Source organism: Haliotis rubra, unplaced genomic scaffold (assembly GCF_003918875.1).
Source record: "Haliotis rubra isolate DU_JTF1 unplaced genomic scaffold, ASM391887v1 Scf224, whole genome shotgun sequence".
NCBI classification, from domain to species: Eukaryota; Metazoa; Mollusca; class Gastropoda; order Lepetellida; family Haliotidae; genus Haliotis; species Haliotis rubra.
The window spans coordinates 1,328,077-1,346,493 of record NW_025766270.1 but is presented as its reverse complement, the minus strand read 5'-3'; the positions used below and the strand labels follow the sequence as shown (position 1 = coordinate 1,346,493).

General features: G+C 36.0%; 1 protein-coding gene across 4 annotated transcripts in view; it reads left to right on the top strand.

The window, feature by feature from the left end:
* The first annotated feature begins 354 nt into the window (after nt 1-354).
* Nucleotides 355-18,417, top strand: part of LOC124277608 (protein boule-like) — a 33,441-nt gene continuing 15,378 nt past the window's right edge. For 2 of the 4 annotated variants that reach the window (XM_046713331.1, XM_046713330.1), the window contains exons 1-8: nt 355-458; nt 4,932-5,063; nt 5,811-5,902; nt 10,066-10,123; nt 11,669-11,728; nt 13,573-13,591; nt 15,540-15,655; nt 18,227-18,280. In XM_046713331.1, coding sequence (XP_046569287.1) covers nt 456-458; nt 4,932-5,063; nt 5,811-5,902; nt 10,066-10,123; nt 11,669-11,728; nt 13,573-13,591; nt 15,540-15,655; nt 18,227-18,280 — 534 coding nt within the window. In that variant the 5' untranslated portion in view covers nt 355-455. The remainder of the gene's footprint in view (nt 459-4,931; nt 5,064-5,810; nt 5,903-10,065; nt 10,124-11,668; nt 11,729-13,572; nt 13,592-15,539; nt 15,656-18,226; nt 18,281-18,417) is intronic. The other 2 variants (XM_046713329.1, XM_046713332.1) reach the window with 2 other exon arrangements.

Sequence of the window (18,417 nt, the reverse complement as noted above, 5' to 3'; positions counted from 1 at the left end):
CGTATGCTTAGTTCATGCGTGAATTATTGTCATTTACTTATATTTACGACACATTGGTGGACTGATACACGATACACGCTCTCCGTTTCAGCTGGCGCGAAATGGTATCCCTAGCAGACGAAGACCTATGTAAAGATTGTTCCATAATAGCAAAGAAGAGGGGGTGGTAGGTTGACTTTATTTACTTTCGTGTAAAGAGTATCTAAATTGTCGTTATAATCTCTTAAATATATAGATAGAAAATATAATTACGCATTTTATATCTATTTCAGAGAAACACCTCTCCTCTTTTAGTGATTTTTGGGCTATTCCGAAAGTACCTGCACCCCCGTCTCCGTAATAGACTATGCCGCCCGGGGTACTAGTGCTGTCTGAAAGTTGTCGGCTGCCACTGTACCTCTTCAGTTGTTGCATTTGTTTTGTTGTTGACTATTGAATTTTTCCCCTGTTGAATCATGGTAAGTAAAGTTTTTTCACTTATATACACTATTGGTGTTTCTACTTATTATGGAGTGTAGTTTTCATTCAGTATCTTTCGTATTTTCTGAAGAATTCGTGAATATGTGTAGGGCCTGTGCATCGTTCGTAAAGCATGCCAGCGTGAAAGTTATCTGTGATCAAATGCGGTAAGCTCTTCACTTGGATCGGTTTTCTCCAAGAACTTGCTATATATAGTGCAGCATGCGTCGAAACGTATCACATTTCTTCTTCCGTAAACCTTGGCAGAAATATCTCCGTGTGCTTTCTGTACTGTGATTTGGACCCAGAAAGTTCGAAGGTTTCTGTGACTAACCGAACTTACAGGTTTGCAAGAATTAGATGTCGGCTACACTAAGTTAAAATCCCTAGCCAAGCAGGAATCAGCCGTGATAAGACAGTGGTGCAGTTCTTATTAATTCCATATTTAATGTACATCGTAATTAAATGACGTATAAACGGGGTACTTTGCTCGCATTGAAATCCGGCGATGTGATCTCATCAGCAACCGAACTATTTAGATTTTTGACGGATCCGTCTCTGGATCACTATTAAATATTCAATTAGGCCAACATGCCCAATTAGCGTAGCACTGACGATTGTGTGTTATGGTGGGTGTAGCCACATCTTCCCTAAAGCATTTTAAGTATGGTTCCCTCTACCAGGCATACCATATCAGGTAGGACAATAAATGTTGGAACTGTTGCAAGAAACAAACACTGGAAAGTCTAGTTTGGTTCACTATTACCAGTGTCAGGTTATTTAAAGGAGGACTCTTATCATAGTCAAATGTGAAGTGTCAGGCAGTTGTAATCAATTTGAATAAACAGGGACAAATATAGTAAGGCCTGTAACCAGATTTCAGGCTGTATCTAGTTTTAATTTGGGACTATGTTAACAAAAGATCAGGCTTGTGCCAAAGCTTTCCAGCTTGTTTGATCAAAAGTCCATGACGTGTCTGCTAATTTGTAGGTAGACCATGGCATGTGAGTGCCTGAAATTATTAAAGAAAGTAGAGAGTAAATGATCATAAACATATCAAATCTACTGTCAAGACTGGGTTTCCAATAGGCCCAGGGTACTAAAAGACATACGTTTTGGTGACCCAAGGACTTTCACTAAATTTTATCACTGTCCATGGATGCAACTTGACATGTAAATATTTACTGACCTAAATAGTAAACTGCAATATTCCCATTGCCATATTCTTCTTAACATACTTATAACTTTTAGCAAGTGTAGGCTAACGTGGGAAGACAACAGTTGGTCATATTCAACTTGTATGTGGCCCTTATTTTGGACTAGAGGGTATGTAAAGTAATTAGATTTTGAATAAAACATCTAGACCATCTGGATTGTTCACAATCCCTTGGAAGTGATATGATGTAAACTAAGGCTGTAATGATTCACTTGCATATTCGGTGAATCGAACCGTAGCCCTTCATGAATTAAATTCGTTAATCGTGGTCACCAGAACCAAATATTTACGATTTATTTAAGGGAGCATGTTTTACTTGAGCAAAGTTGAACCCTTGTGTACTTTTGGAAAGTGAGATATGCAAGGATTGAATATGTACTAGCATTGCAGTAGCGTAAGTCATGTTAGTTTGCCAAGGCCACACATGGTACTGTCGACTATAACTGTTTATGTTTATTTCTTTAAGAGGCCAACGGCCAACATGACAAATACATCATACATATAACTATTACATACCAAATTTGAGTGTCATGAGATCACTGGTTATTGCTGTGACAAATCAAAACTGTCAACATGGGCATTCCAAATTGTACATCAATCACTTAACTACAATATTGTATTCGTGAATAATTATTTATATTCGTTACCCAATATTCATGATACGTATCATATTCGCCACATAGTGTATTCCTTGCAGCCCTATTGTAAACTCAGTGTTAGAAGTTTGAGTGTTCTTGGACCTGTAATCTTTGCTGCTGGAGTATTTGAATCTTGGGACCCCTGTGTCTTATTTTTAACACTGTGGTTACAAAAAAATTATATTTAGTGTTAAATTGACGTGCAGGTCTAAATTGATATGTGAGCTAAAAGGTATGGTAGTGTTTCACTCATATCACTAGCCCCATCCAAATCTAGTAGAATTGATTTTGTTCTTGTTAGGTCAGTTCACATGTTTGGATTAAATGCAACTGAAAAGCCCTGACACACACAGTCAGCAGACAATGAAGTTCTTGGCACAGACTTGCATAACTGCTTCAATTATTGAAACTACACGTAATTCAGTTGCACAATGAACAGTATATTTACTTCCTATAAGTTTGATTGAACTTAAAACACCCAGTTTCTAGTTTATGTCTAAAACAAGGAAATAACCATGACTTAGTTGACTCACAAATTATAAACTTAGCTTCAATTTAATCTTACTGTTATGTTTCATTGCATACCCTTGTACCTTTGTCACTGAAGTGATCAACAACTGGGTAGGACATGGGTTTTTTATATGGCAGGCTATAAAGCTAAATTAAAAGACAGAAATATTGTCGATGAAAAATTTGTCAATGATTATTTCTCTATCCATGTTGTTTGCACCCACAAGTGTACGAGGTAAATAAGGGGTATTGTCTTGTGGTTTATTGATGTTTTCACAAATTATACATTTGTCATGACTAGGGCCCCATACATTCAGGGGTCAGTGGGGTAGCCTTGTGGGTAAAGGCCTGGTTGTTTCATTCCCCACGTAGGTGCAAAGTGTGAAGACAGTTTCTGGTGTCCCTAGAATTGATATTGATGGAATATTGTTAAAAGTGTCTTAAAATATACTCATCCACTTACCATACTTTCAGGATGAGCAGGGGTGGAAATAACTTTAAAATTGCTAGTGTACTCCGGTACAGTGGCACATGTAAAATCACTTGCCCTGATAATCTTTCCACTATACCGGCCGTTTTCTTGTTGACTTTTTAAATAAACAACATAATTAATATTGGACACCGGTACAGTGTGATATACAAACTTGCTTGCCCAACAGAAAAATACACTGGACTCGGGCATCGGGCAATGGGTTATTTCCACCCCTAATGAGTTTTGGACACTGAAAGTATAGTGATAGTTCGCCAAGGCATTTGAGCACATTAGTTACACAGTACACAGTAAAACTCTGAAAATGACACTGAGGAAGCTTAACGTCTACATTTTTTCAACATGTTATTTTATACGGATCATCTAATGATTGATTTATTTATTTTTCACTTGACGGTATGGATCAATTTAGCTTGTGCAATGCCTCAAGTAAATGGAAAAAAATAGTCATACCTTATTATTAAATTTTAGTAGGAAAATGCATTTAACCATTATCAACAATAATTTAATATAAAACAATTATTATAGATCACAACAGACAAGTATTATGACATTGATAAACATTCCAGGTCTAGGAATAAATGTTGTTACTTAACATGAATCTGATTGTTTACTGAATGCACATAACCTGACACACCCACTAAGTAGGTAGCCCATCAATGGAGAAGAACATCAAACAGGGTTCGTAGGACCTGCCAATGAAGACAATCCATGACAAAAACTGCAACTGTTATGAATTGGTAAGGAGAAGGCAGATGTTTCAGATGGCATTTGTTTTCTTAGAAATTGTAGTTGGAAAAATGTAAGTTAGAAATATAACCTGAGGACATGGAATCTGTGTGACTGAGATGTGTGATGTCAGTGTTTGTTGAGTGAGATGGGAATATGTCAGCATTGTTTTTGTGGTTGATATGTTTCAAATCTAACACAATCATGTTACTATTCCTGATAATTTCTTGGTGATACAGGTGTGATGAAAGGGATTTCAATTTTCTCTTGACTGTAATAATTATTGGTATTTTTAGACTTCCTCACAGAGTGATGAAAGAATTCCGCCCCTTTTGGGCAGTTAAATTCCTGTATTCATCAAATAATGAATACAGTAACACTGATCTTGCTGCATTCAGAATGCAAGAATTACAATGAACAAAGTATTCAGTTTGTTAGTTTTAAATCCACAGGTAACTATGTTGGAAATTATTGAATATTAGTGTTCACAGAAACATACTTTTCAAGTTGTCGCTATATATGGCTGAAACAGTGCCAATGCGATGTTACATTTTAACTTGCTTATTTTTAAGTGTCTGCCTTAGTTGACATTTGAAATTGTAGACTACATAGTACATATGTTCAGTTGATCTACAGTGACTGTTACATAATACATTTATTTGATGCTGTAATGGACTAATTGTCGCATACAATCAGGTTTGATGCTTGTGGATCAGTATGTTATCCTTGGATTTTGGAACAAAGTAACATTGAACTGAATATTATTGACCCTCTGAATCACCATATATTGTATTATATGTATAAGGTGGATTATGTGCAAATGTTTTTGGCCGTGGCTACATGTTTCCTAGGCAGTGTTTTTGTTTATGAATGTTTGTCTTTCTTCCAGTCATCTGCTGATGTTTCCCCTTGCACCACCCCCAGTGGCACACCCCTCAGTGGTAACCATGCACCAAAGTTTGGTACAGTCATTCCAAATAGGATATTTGTAGGGGGTATTGCGGCTAACGTAAGTAGTGCTGTAAGTATAACATTTTATGTATTTAGCTTGCTGCCTTGCATGGTAAATTTGTAGCTAGTCCATTTGGCCAAAATTTAAATTTTGGTAAAATTTTCTTGAAGTCAAGTGGAATGAATTCATGTTGGTCTACTCTACAGTTACCGCTGGGACTGTTTTGAATTGATAAGATGCTTGACCCATCATTTCTTCCTGTAGTTGGTATTAACACTCAGAGCTCCAGATAAGATTTAGCTCATGACATGTGGGTACTGTACCCACGGTATTTTTTGGGAGTGGGTATTATGAATGTTGAGTGGGTATTTCATTTTCCGTTACCCACTGCTTTCAAATATGTGCGTATTTCAGTTATTTTACTCACCTAAGTGTTATGTCATTGAGTAAGTTTATTAAGCAGGTATGTCCTGCATTATGTCATACCTAATCAAAACCAACTTAAATATAATGGAAATGCTTTCATAAAAAAATCACTCATCCTTGATTTTTATAAATATATTCCGTACGCATTTGTTTTAAACTTTTTGCGTATGTAACATTTTAAATGCGTAATTGGTACGCAACAATTACTTTTCAATGCGTAATTGGAAATTTTCTGTGCATATTTTACCTGGATATGCAGCTTATCTGGGCCTCTGTAACACCTTTTGGTGGGAACCAATAACGATCGAACAAGATATCTATATTTTTCTGTATTACTGAAATTCTGAAATTTGACATAACTAATTGAAAAATGGTGATCTTTTCTTGCAGACAACAGAGGCAGAGTTGAAGCAGTTTTTCACAGCATATGGAGCTGTCAAGGATACCAAAATAATTGCAGATAGAGCTGGAGTGTCAAAGGGGTGAGTTCTGTATGAATCTGTTAATGAATGATAGCAGTGTTCAAGAAAAGCGTCTGACCCCAGTGTTCTCGAATAGCGTCTGACCCTCTGACAAATCCGGCAGATTCGCCAACGGTCAGACAGAAGTTTACAACCCGCCAGCCCCAGTGTCTGACTGTGTATTTCACAATGACTTTGACTGAAGTTGTTTTATGTGACATGTGACACTTGTTTGCTGTTTATGAACCTTATGTTTGTTAATAATTTCAATGTCAATTATAAGAAATATTAAATCTGAAATGTGTGTTTAATTTTATTCCATGGGTCCTGTGCATTTTCAATGGGTCAGACAGACATCTGATGTCCTGTGACTTTGAAACACCATTTGGAACACTGCAACCCTCTGACAAATCCGGCAGATTTGCCAACGGTCCAATAGAAGTCTACAACCTGTTGGCCCCAGTGTCTGACTGTATATTTCACGATGACTTTGACTGAAGTTGTTATATGTGACATGTGACACTTGTTTGCTGTTATAAATCTCACGTTTGTTAATAATTTCAATACCAATTATAAGAAATGTTGAATCTGAAATGTGTGTTTAATTTTATTCTATGGGTCCTGTGAAGTTTCAATGGGTCAGACCCCACATGGGCACAATGTGTTAAGCCCATTTCTGGTGTCCCCCGCCGTGATATTGCTGGAATATTGCTAAAAGCGGCGTAAAACTAAACTCAGTCAGTCAGTCAATGGGTCAGACAGACATCAGAAACTTATAGGACCCAATGTTACTTGTTAACTTCCTGTTACTTTAAAACACCATTCATGAACACTGTTCGAGGCTTGTTTTGTTTGACATTACAAGTACCTGACCAACAGACCAGTCATGTTGTTAAATGGCCTGAGAATATTTCCATTGATTTTGAACATTTATTAAAAAGCTGCAGAACTTTGAGCTTTCCTCCGCATGACATGTGGTGATATAACTTAAATACTAAATACTAAATACTAAACTCAACTGAGTAAATTCAATCAGCTGAATGAACGAAGAGCAAACTACTTTTCTTTAGACTAAATAGTTAACAAAGTTTTGGGAAAGCCCATCTAAAAAACCTCTCAAAATGCCCACATGCCAATTCTGTATTTCCTGGAAAAGTAAATATTGTAATATGATCTCAAGTCACATTTGTATTTTAGCCCCAAATATTAGACTAATGCTTAGTCACTGAATGTATATAATTTTGATAGAAACAAACAAGCCCATTTAAACTGAAAAGGAGCCCCGGGGAGACCAGAGATTCAGAACCTGAGGAAATCTAGACTTGCTTTATTTAGCCTTTAGCACTGCAGATAGGGTTTGGCAGTAGGGATTATAATGTGGTTCAGGGACTGTGAGACAGACCACCCCAAACGTATCTGTTGAACTGGAAACAGTCTAGTGTTTTATACCTGCATAAACTGCATATTGTTCTTCAGCAAATAAAGTGTCATTGTTGTTTGCCCACAGAGCAATTGGAGTTTCTACCAGTTGAATTGGAAATTGTACTGGTAGTATCTCTGATTGCAATCTCTACTAGTAGGATCAGAGATTCTACCAGTAAGGACTCTGAATGCAATCTCTACCCTGTCATATACATCTAACAGGGATTAAGTAAGACAACATGGGTATGTTATCCATAAGTATCATACCTTTCTTATTATTCATCAACTTCTAAAATGCCAATCAAACAGATCATTTCAACTTTGTACCCAAAGGTCCAGGTTAGAATGTACCTTCAGTAACCCATGCTTGTCGTGGTCAGGCTAGCTGGCTTGGTTGATACATGTGATTGGTTCCCAATTGCGCAGATCAAGTTACGTACAAAGTAAGTACCACCACCACCACCACCCCACCACACCACCCCACCCCCCAAATCATCATCATTCCCCTGAGCCAAAAATTATGAATAGTACCTTAGTGAAGCATTTTGTTTTGTTGGTGCATTTGTTTATAAAACTGTAATTGCGACCACACATACAACTTGTACAATAATTAAACAACAACTGTGACGTTATTAAATTTGGAACACATGCTTGGTAAAGGTACCCTTATTGTTCCTATTTACCTAGCCAGAAATACTGTGAACACTGTTTATATATACACCATAAATTAAGGGAAAATGACTAACTTTGGTAATAAGCACTTGTAAAAGAGCTGAGTAATAATAACACATGTAAACATATCCATAACACAACTTTAGTGTTTGATTCCAAATCCCCCGCATTGCAAATTTGATTGATTGCCAAAGACATTTCAAGAACAGCTGGCCTGTTTACACCATTACCATAGATAAGCCGACCCACAAACTCGACCCTAAGTAGTAAAAAATAACGCACTATTCCTTGACCTGGTGGGTCAGGTTGGCACACCATAAAAGTAAAATGACTCGTAACAATCATAATAAGCCTGCATACCCTGCCAAACTTGCCAGTATTTTCAACATGTTTTCACATTTTCTACCAATCATTGGCATTTGTAATCCTGACAGCACCATGCACGCTTTCCAACATCCAGTGCAGTGCATAAATCAATGCATGGAGCCCCTTAGCAGTCAATTTCTATATCGAAGGGCGGTAACTGAATTTGAAGTAGTTATTTGAATCAAAATGCTGTGGGCAAAATCATCTGCTGCTGTGAAGCGACAGTCACAAATACTTTCATTTTTCCAAACCAAAAGATAAAAAAGTGACAGAAGATTAGGGAACTGTTGTGGGGTCAAATGATGGCAATTGTAATTCAGAAATTGCAACTAAAACATTGAATGTCAATGACACGGTCACCGCAGTAGATGTTGAAACTGACAGCAAGACATCCCAGTCACATTCTGTCCAAACAAAATGGCAAGTTTTATATCCGTGGGTTTTGTTCCATGAAAGTCAAAATAAGTCTACTAATTTAAGTTGAAAACAGACTGTCACTGAGATATAACGTTACAACATAATAACTTTAATGGTCATCTCATTAAAGTAACAGTGTTTGAATTAACAGTTATATAATACAATTGAGCAGCTGTAATTTGAATGATAAACTCATTGAAATTACTGAGTGAATAAACTGTCTCCCTTGTTTTTTCTGATGACCTACCTACAGTGGCAAATGTCCCACTAGTTTCATTACCAATGGGCCCAGGGCCCACTTCATATGAAAAGTAAAATAGACACTGGATGCTAGCAAGATCAATCAAACACTCCACCAGGAGTCTTTCCTGAATTTTCCAGTCGCAGACTAGTGGACTTTTGGTTGTTGTTTTGAATGTTGGTGAAACTTAGGTCTTTTGACATGCTTCTGCCTCATCTGAAAACTTTTGTTTAATTCAGTTATCACTATCAGCATGATCAGTGTTTGAATGTGTAATTCAATGTACCGGTACTTGTTCTGTGGTGTAAAAGGTGTATAATTTGTTACACAGTGCACATGAGCTTTCAGATTTGAAATTTTCTCTCCGATCAAGACTAATATTGAGGTAACTTTGTTACTCAAGTAGTAGACTAAGGCTTAGTCTCTGAATATATATAATTTTGATAGTAACAAACAAGCCCATTTATATTGAAAAGGAGCCCTAGGGAGACCAGAGATTCAGAACCTGAACCTGAGGAAATCTAGACTTGCTTTATTTAGGGCTTTAGCGCTGCAGAGAGGGCTTGGCAGTAGGGAAATTAATGTGGTTCAGGGACTGTGAGACAGATTACTCAAGTAGCTACAAGAACTGTTTTAACATTTTCCTCGATGAGGCATTTGGCTTTGCTAACAGAAATTGATGCCATTAGTCCAGTACTCAGTGCCAGTAGTGGTTAAGACATGTTTCAGTCAGGTAGAGGCATGAGACCAAGTTCTGCTGCACTAGACAAAATTGGTGATCATAGTTGAAATTAGATTGAGGTAAGTTGTCTCTTGATTTGCTAATTATTGGATCATAATACATGTATAGTCATAATGCATGTATAGTGGGCAGTTGGAAAGAGTGAGAATGCTCCACAGAATTCCGCGGATGTGATCGTACTTGGGTCATTCTTGTGAATCGTCTAAATCGGAGGAGAAAGACAAACAGCTCATTTTTTCACTCGTACCAATTTTCATCCCTGGATTTTTAGTCAAATACATATAATGTTGGTAGTTATTTCAGTTTCAATGCAATTTGTTTCAGATATGGATTTGTCACATTTGAAAATCAAGAAGATGCAGAAAGGATTATCAAAAAAGAAGTAAGTGTCCCATTTTCTACTTTAAAAAATGTTTAAGAAATATTGTTGGTAAGTGGTTCTAATTGGTGTGTTCCCCAACAGGTCAGTGATAACTATATTTCATTTATTTTAATTACTGAAATTGTATTGTATGTCAAAGTACTGTACATGCTTTTTCATGATATGAAATTTTCAGAATCTAACACCAGTAAAATGTAACTGGTTGGCAGGTTTGTTTGGCATTTTACAGTTCTCATGATCCCTTGGAGTGATAAGGAAAAATAACATGTTAAACACAGGTCCTTGGTCCTTAAAGATTTGTACTGCACTATTTGAATCCATGTTTTCTTATGAGAGCTTATCTATGGGCGTGTCCCTCATCAGCTTTGACGTCTTCTCTGGGTTCATTATGCACTGGATGTATCACTGGTTGATCGGCGACGTGATAAATGAATTTCTTGAGTGTGTTTAAAACAAATTGTGATGAAATTACATGGATGATAGATCAGGCATAGGTTTATGAAATACATATTTCTAATGATAGTTAATAGTGTTGTTGGTATGAATTTTACAATTCAGCCTCCAATGTTTCTTTCTTTCACTCAGATACTGATTTCACTGATGTTAAAGAGAATATGTTTTGATATTTTCTTAAACTGTACAGATTCATTGATTCAAATGTAATATTTTCTGTGATGTATGGACTGATGCAGGGATCTGCTGTTAGCAGTTTGAAAGATGAGCAATATTGAATTACCATGGGAGTCCTTGGGAATCTGGATTATTGTTTTGGGGGTTCACTTCGCTTGATTTCCAGATTTTTACTGATGTCTCATCTCTGCAAGTGTCCAGATGCCATTAGTCTATTTTTGATGGGGATCAGACCTGCATATAGCAGGGCTTGATTTAAGTAAAAGAAACCAAAATGCTCGCAGTGCAACCGTAGGTAATAACTTTGTTGCACCTGCTGTTCAGTATAAAATTATATGTAACTCTTGAGTTTTGATATTGAATGAGTTAGAACATCATTCTAACAAACTTATTATTGACCTGACAAGATCATTTTATCTTACTTCATAAAATTTCATAAAATGAACTGTAATAGTTGTTCAAGTAGTCATAAAGCCAATAACTCAGATAACATGAGGACCAACCTATGAAGATCGGGGTTAGAACTGGCCTTGAGCAACCTATGCTTGTTGTAAGAGGCGACTAACGGGATCAGGTGGTCAGGCACGCTGACTTGGTCAACAAATGTCATCGTATCTCAACTAAAGTAAATAGATCAATGCCCAAGATGTTGATCAGTGGATTGTCTGGTCTGGTTAAATATTTACAGACTGCCACCATATAGCTGGAATATTGCTGAGAGCGTAGTTAAACAACAAACATAAGGGCCAACTTCTTCTTTATTACCATCTTTCACCTTATTACCTTTTTATAGTAAGTGATAAGTTATTGCATTGTAATCTTACTAATCTAAGTAATCTTACAGTGAATTGTGGGCATTATAGCTCATATGGAACACTAAAAGCTGTAAACTAAGTTTGTGTAATTGAATTACAGGCAGATAATCTGGTTTTCAAAGACAGAAAATTGAACATAGGGCCAGCTATTCGAAAGCAGGTGAGTTCATAATGTTTGGCTAATAGCTCAACTGGTCATAGACCATAAGAGCTTTTGCATTGCAAGTGTCTTTTGCTGTTTTGCATTGTTTACTTCGTTTCCACACAACCACTCAAGTCAAAACTGTAATAATGAGCCATTATATGGGTCAATTGATGCAATTCAATTTTAACTAAGGTTTTCTTGCTGGACCTTTGGCTTCCAGTATAGATAATTTCATATGTAGAAAGTGGAACAGTTGCCATGATTGTTTTTGTTCTGAGAGGTAATTATCTTTTTTAGACAGGCATTGATTTGCACATATTTAGGAAAAAAAGAAATCCTGTTATCAGTGCCAAACATCATGGCCATTCTGTATGGAAGAATGACAATGTTTTAGGCAGACACCATCCCACAGAGCGAACCAGGGAAACAAATTTGAGCACAAACTCCCAAAGGAATTGCTTGGAAGTTGATTGGCTGGTGTAACATGCTGTCAAATGTACAAGGACTGTAATTTCAAGAATATGATTACCATTTCTTGTAGAAATTAGGAAACACATTAAACTATCAGTAACTGGTAACTAAAATGCACTAAATAATTCAGTTGCAACAGAAAAGTTATTTTGCAGCTGTGAACTGCAATATATATTTTTCAGAAAACAGCAAGCATTGGTTCCACCATGTGATGCACAGGGCTTGTAACAAACAAAAAACTCTGGCATCTTATTACCTACAAAATAAGATGAAGATTACATAAATTGAAGCCCTACTATGGGAGCTTGAGTCTTCAGAATCTAAAAAAAAATATCATGATTTTTGTTATTCTTACAAAAATCCCTGTTCACAATTTGTACTGCAAACTTACCAAATTTCATGTTGACACAAATTGTGTCCAAAATCGATGAAAGCACTGATATTAATGCCTTGAATTTTAGTGACCGTGTCTTGCACATGATTGGTCAGACTTGTTTCACACACAGTGGCTTGCTTTTGCCTTGCAAGCCCCTGTGATTGCCCACTTTTCATGAGAATCTTAGGAATATGAAAATTTTAACTTAAAACATTTTGTTCAAACAATAATTTGAAAGGTATTGGTCAGAATGATATAAAATTTGGAAACAAAGAGGTGCACTACAAAGTTTGTTTCCAATTTTCTGATTTTTTAAAGTGTTGCATCAATTTAAATATTTTGATCTTGAAAAACACAAGGCAATTTTTGTTCAACCAATAACTGGGGTGATAGGGTAGCCTAGTGGATAAAGGGTTCGCTCATCACGCTGAAGACTCGGGTTCGAATCCCCAGCTGGGTACAATGTGTGAAGCCCATTTCTGGTGTCCCCCCATCATGATGTTGCTAGAATATTACTACAAGCGGCGTAAAACCAACCTCGCTCACTAACTCAACCTATAACTTAACACATTTAAATAGATTGTTTTTTAATGTGGTGATCACCCTCCTTATCTGTAAGACAGTCGCAGTGTAAAGTTATATTTTGATATTTTGAATTTAATGGAATTATCACAAATTATATCCCTTTAACTCTGGGGGTTGATAGTCCCATATCAAATTTGTTCAACCAATAACTTCACACACATTTAATGGATTGTTTTCAGATTTGGGTAATGGCTCGTTTGTTAATAGGAAAAGTTCTGTGCAATGTTGGATACAGATGTTCAGCTGAAGTTTGGTAATCGCAGTCGGGGGTATTAGTGAACCTTGCTCATGTTTTGTCACATGATGATAATAAATTCATCTGGAGCATCTTTAAATGTTTTGGGTTTTTTTAGTATGTTAAAAAATGTTTCTTTGCTCCAGCAGTTTCATGTCTTTTGATAACTGTTTTTGTCTGATTTTATTGTAGGTTTTACCAAGAACATATGGTGAGTGTTAGCTGAACTGCACATTCATTTATATATTATGCCTCTTTGTGTTCATTGTTTTTCATAAATTGTTATCACTAAAATCTAATAAAGTCTGAACGCATTTACTGTAACATCCTCCATTTATCTGAATAACTATTCATCTTGATATTATGTGTCAAATTATTAAACTGCAGCATTTCGAGTGAAAACATTGTCAGTTGTATAAAAATGATTTTTCAGATTGTTGGGAGAAAGGTTAAGGGAAAGACAATAAAAACCCATATCATTGACATTTTTACAGGTAGATGGATGTTGTTTGAATGGTTTATTTACCTATCTAGAATGAAATTCAAATGCATGCCATTTAGAGCACTTTAAGGATTATTAAACTTTGCCTGCTGTTTGTGATGCAATTAGTTTCATAGGTCAAACATTTTGTGCATTTGAATTTCAGTATCAAAATGTTACTCTTACAGTATGCATGTCTGTCTTCCCTCATCCAAAGGTTAATCTTGGGGGAATTTGTTGATACTCGAGGAAATAGAAATAATTTTGGTAATTTAGTAAATGTTCGGAACATAAAGGTGATTTGTTCGTACAATTAGGAAGGGGATGTAAACATTAATGACATGAGCTTAACAGCTCTCCAGATAAGATAGTACATGGAAAATTTACCTACTTCTTCAAATGTATAAATGAAGTTTTATGTAAACAATAAAATCTTAGACATAGGCATTACAACATATTAAATTTGTAATATTTTGATCTAAGACACGTGAATTTTCTGTTGCTCATTCCAGTTAGTGTTCTATTCATTGCTATTTTGATCAGTAATATTACTGATGGCCAGACTGTGTCATTGATTGTCTGGTGATATACAGCAAGTCTCTTATTTATTTTTGCTTCTTGTTTTTATGTTCAAGCCTGTTAATTTCAAGCACTGTACTTTCCTATATGTGGGATATAACAAAAGGCAACAGGAAGGTATAAAATTCAGTTTATATCTCTGCTAGAAGAGTTCACATCAAACACATCTAAATTTGTAATTTGTGAAGTACTACTTAGCTCTTAGTTTGATTGAAATCAGATCTTAATGGTCGCTACTGCTACAGAGAGATCTTTGGATATCCATTGCAACGGCCTTTCTCACTTTGACCAACCAATGATATTATTAACAAGAATTTAACATTAACCTGTGAGAAAACAGTTTTCTTCAGCTCTATGTGACTAGTTTCAAAGTGGGACAAATATCAATTCAAAATTTGAAAACTGATGAGAAATGTTTTGAATGCCTTTAGATGGTTGAAATTTTTAGATGGTTGAAATTGTATGGGAGTATTTCCCACTGGCTAAGGAAAGTCTGTTCAGTTTCATATGTCTGTTAGTAGTGGCAGATTGATGATTTTGATGTTATCAGTCTTGCAGGGAGTAAAGGTTATTCAGAAAAGCCTGTGTGATTATTTTCGAGGTTGTATGATTATAACACACATTCAAACACTTGTATTAGATTAAAGGCCGTTCCTGCACCATGCACACAAACTCGTAATGGGATGTCTACAGATGTAACACAGTAGCGACAACCAAGATCTGACCTTCAATGACATTGTTAAGTTGTAAACACCTACTTAAACATTGATAAAATAAGTGTTTTATGTAACAAACCGTGACTACTTCCCTTATCATGCCTTGAACTTGTTGAACAGCAGGCAAATTGCTATGGGCGAGTGCTGACCTTTGTCGTGTCCTATCCATAAAATGATGCCCAGTGAAAGCTCATAGATAGGTATCTAGTCAGACATGTGCTTAAAGTCAATCTTGTTAGGTGCAAAATAGGATGTCACTCATGACAAATTAAGTTTATTCTGTATAAGTTTATCTGCTGTTCGAGTCTCACCAAATTCCCCCAGTTGAATGTTTCTGAATGTCCTAAAGTTACTGTAGGTTTGCCCTTGTTGTCCATTTTCAGATCCAAATTTAACGCAGGGAACAGTTATGTTCACTAATGGAGTTCCATACACTTACCAAAATGGAATGGCAGTTTTTCATTCACCTGACGGAGGTTACCAAATACCTCAGGCGCAGGTGAGATAAACAGTCGCAGCATTTCCATCCTTACTGTTCTTTCACATCACTGTCGTTTATACTCATACTTGAAGTACTGGATTCACATCAGTAATGAATTTCAGAAAACTACATATAACTTGAGAAAGCTGTAATCAAGAAAAAGGATTGGTTTAGGAGCTGTACTGTCCAAACATTTGTAATAGGAAAATGGTAATGATCATGATTTCTCCAGGTTCTAACTACACTTTATTTAGTGTGAACGTGATCTCATTCATATCTAAAATTGTACTCAGTCTGGCATTTTGTGTAAGAGAAAATTTGCCTGTGATGTGAAGTATTTTACTTTTGATGAATTACAAAGACTGAATGAATTTACACCAGTGATACTGGTAACATTTGCTGTAACTATGGTTTGAATGTATATTTCCAGCTGTGTTTCCAGATGTGCTTTCAAATGCTAAGCCAGTGACAGTTCAAAACTTACTATTTTGAAAGTACATAAATGATGTGAAACCAGTGCTATTTGTTTCAGACTGAAGTCTAGGATAGTCTTATATTCTCTAGATGCTTCTTGGAAATGTTGAAGTTGAAGTTGTTGGAGTATTTTCAGGCATGATGTTCAACCCTTTTTGCCCTTGTTTTCCAGTCCTCCTCATGAAGGCTTGATTGTATCAGCACCTTTGTTTCAGGGCAGCATCAACACTTTTTAGATAAAATAACACCACTCTCCATATGGTTGAAGGTCAGCTTCACCAGAGCAGCAATTTCAAGATAGTAAATTTGACTAAGATAGTGGTAAAATATGGCTGGATATATGGTCATCATTTCATTGTGTGTACATGGTTATGAATTGTTTCTTGTGTCTTTAGACCAGGGGTTGTTTGTTTTTAAAACAGTACTCATTAAAAAAGAAGACCCCAGTAGCACACCAGAATCAGTTTTGACATTTCAGATTTTGGGTGTCATTAAGTCAGTACAGTTATCTTATCTATGTCTGCATGAAAACAATTATTTCCACTTACCCCAATAGACAAAAACATCGAATTGATTTAAGAACTTTCAAAAAGGTTTGATGACTTGTTGAGAGGTTAGCAAGAACAAGTGTGACTAGACCCTTGGGGTGTTGCTCATTCTGTACTGCTGGATTCATGAATACAATTTCCCTGAGGAAAAGAGAATATGCAGAACAACATGAAAATAAGTACTGAATCACCAATCTAACAACTATGTTATAATACAAAGTAAGGACCAAATTCACTTGCAAAAAATCACTGTACCGTTCACAATTTTGCAAATGTGGCATGACATGCATGAAATGTCTGTCATAAATGTACTCAAAGTATTTAGCAAAGAAGATAGTTTTGGTTGATGACCCCATGAAGTTTACAGATGTAGTGGTGATGTTACAGTTTGTTGATCCCTTGTACACAGATTCATAATAATGGTATTTGATCAGGTTTCCCCACATGTCACACCTTCTGGAACCCAGTACCATAGGTAATGTTAGTACCAGCCACAACCTAGGCACAGGATTTATGTGTGCTTCCAGTGATTGCTGCTGGAGAAATCATTTATGGTTTCTGTAACATGATTAAGGAAAACAAGGGCAAAAGGTTAAGATCTCAAAAGGACATGTAGAAATGTTGTTTCATTTGACAGATAATTGAATTGTGTAACTTCAGAATTATTTGTTTAGTTTGTAATTATGAATATTGCAGTTGTATCTGTTCTGTAGCTTACGTTTACAAATATAGGCCACACCAATTGTATTTGGTTTTCCAAGCAACAGGAGCCAAAGTGAAACTTCCAATTCAAGTGGTAACAAAGTCAAGAGATAGTAATGATCATATGTCTTTAACTTTTTGTGTTAATTCATATTCTGTGTTTGAAATAGGGAAGGCCTCTGTATAAAACATATAACAATTGATGTGGCCATGTGACCATGGGAATATGTCTGTCTCAGAACATGGATACTTCTATTATTCATGCTTAGAACTATCTCGCATCTAATAATCTTTTTAAAGTGAACAACATATGATTAACGTTGCCATTTCATAAGAAAAACTTGAGGAACTTCAGGATGGTTACCAGACAGTTAATGTTTGCATTTTCAAGGATGATTCAAATTATTTTGATGTAAGATAACACTTCACTGGAATAATAACAGTGAAAGTAGTTTCACATAAGTACAACTTCAGATAACTGACTATGGATTTCGGGACCTATTAATACATGTGGTCTCTCCAGGGAGCTTACAGAACTGGTTATCTACCATTCCATGGTTGATTTTACTTTACAATAAATTTTATTGTTAACATTTCGACATTTTACAAAACACTATTCTTTCTTGCACACCAATTCAATTTTGAGAAGAAAAATATACAACATGAAGAGATAAGTTGGCTAAATTTCAAAGTAATTTTCATGCTTTACATTATTTTGTGCGTATTTTGAAAATACATTTATATGAACATGCCTCTGACAGTTTTGGATTTAAGAATGAATGACTGTGGTTAAGAAATTGAGTAACAAACTGCACATTCATTTCCAAATCTGACAACATGACAGTTTTGCCATTAATTTGCACAGGGACTTCAGTGTAGACCCACTCATGTGAATGCTGCTCAAAGAGAACAAGTAAAGGTCAGATATATACCACAGTCACTGCTTTGTTTCTATTCTAGTTGACACATCTAACAACTTATCTTTTCATACAACTGAAACTATAATGTATTTACCCTTGATCATTAATCACCTTAGAACCCTCCTCCCTTCTCACC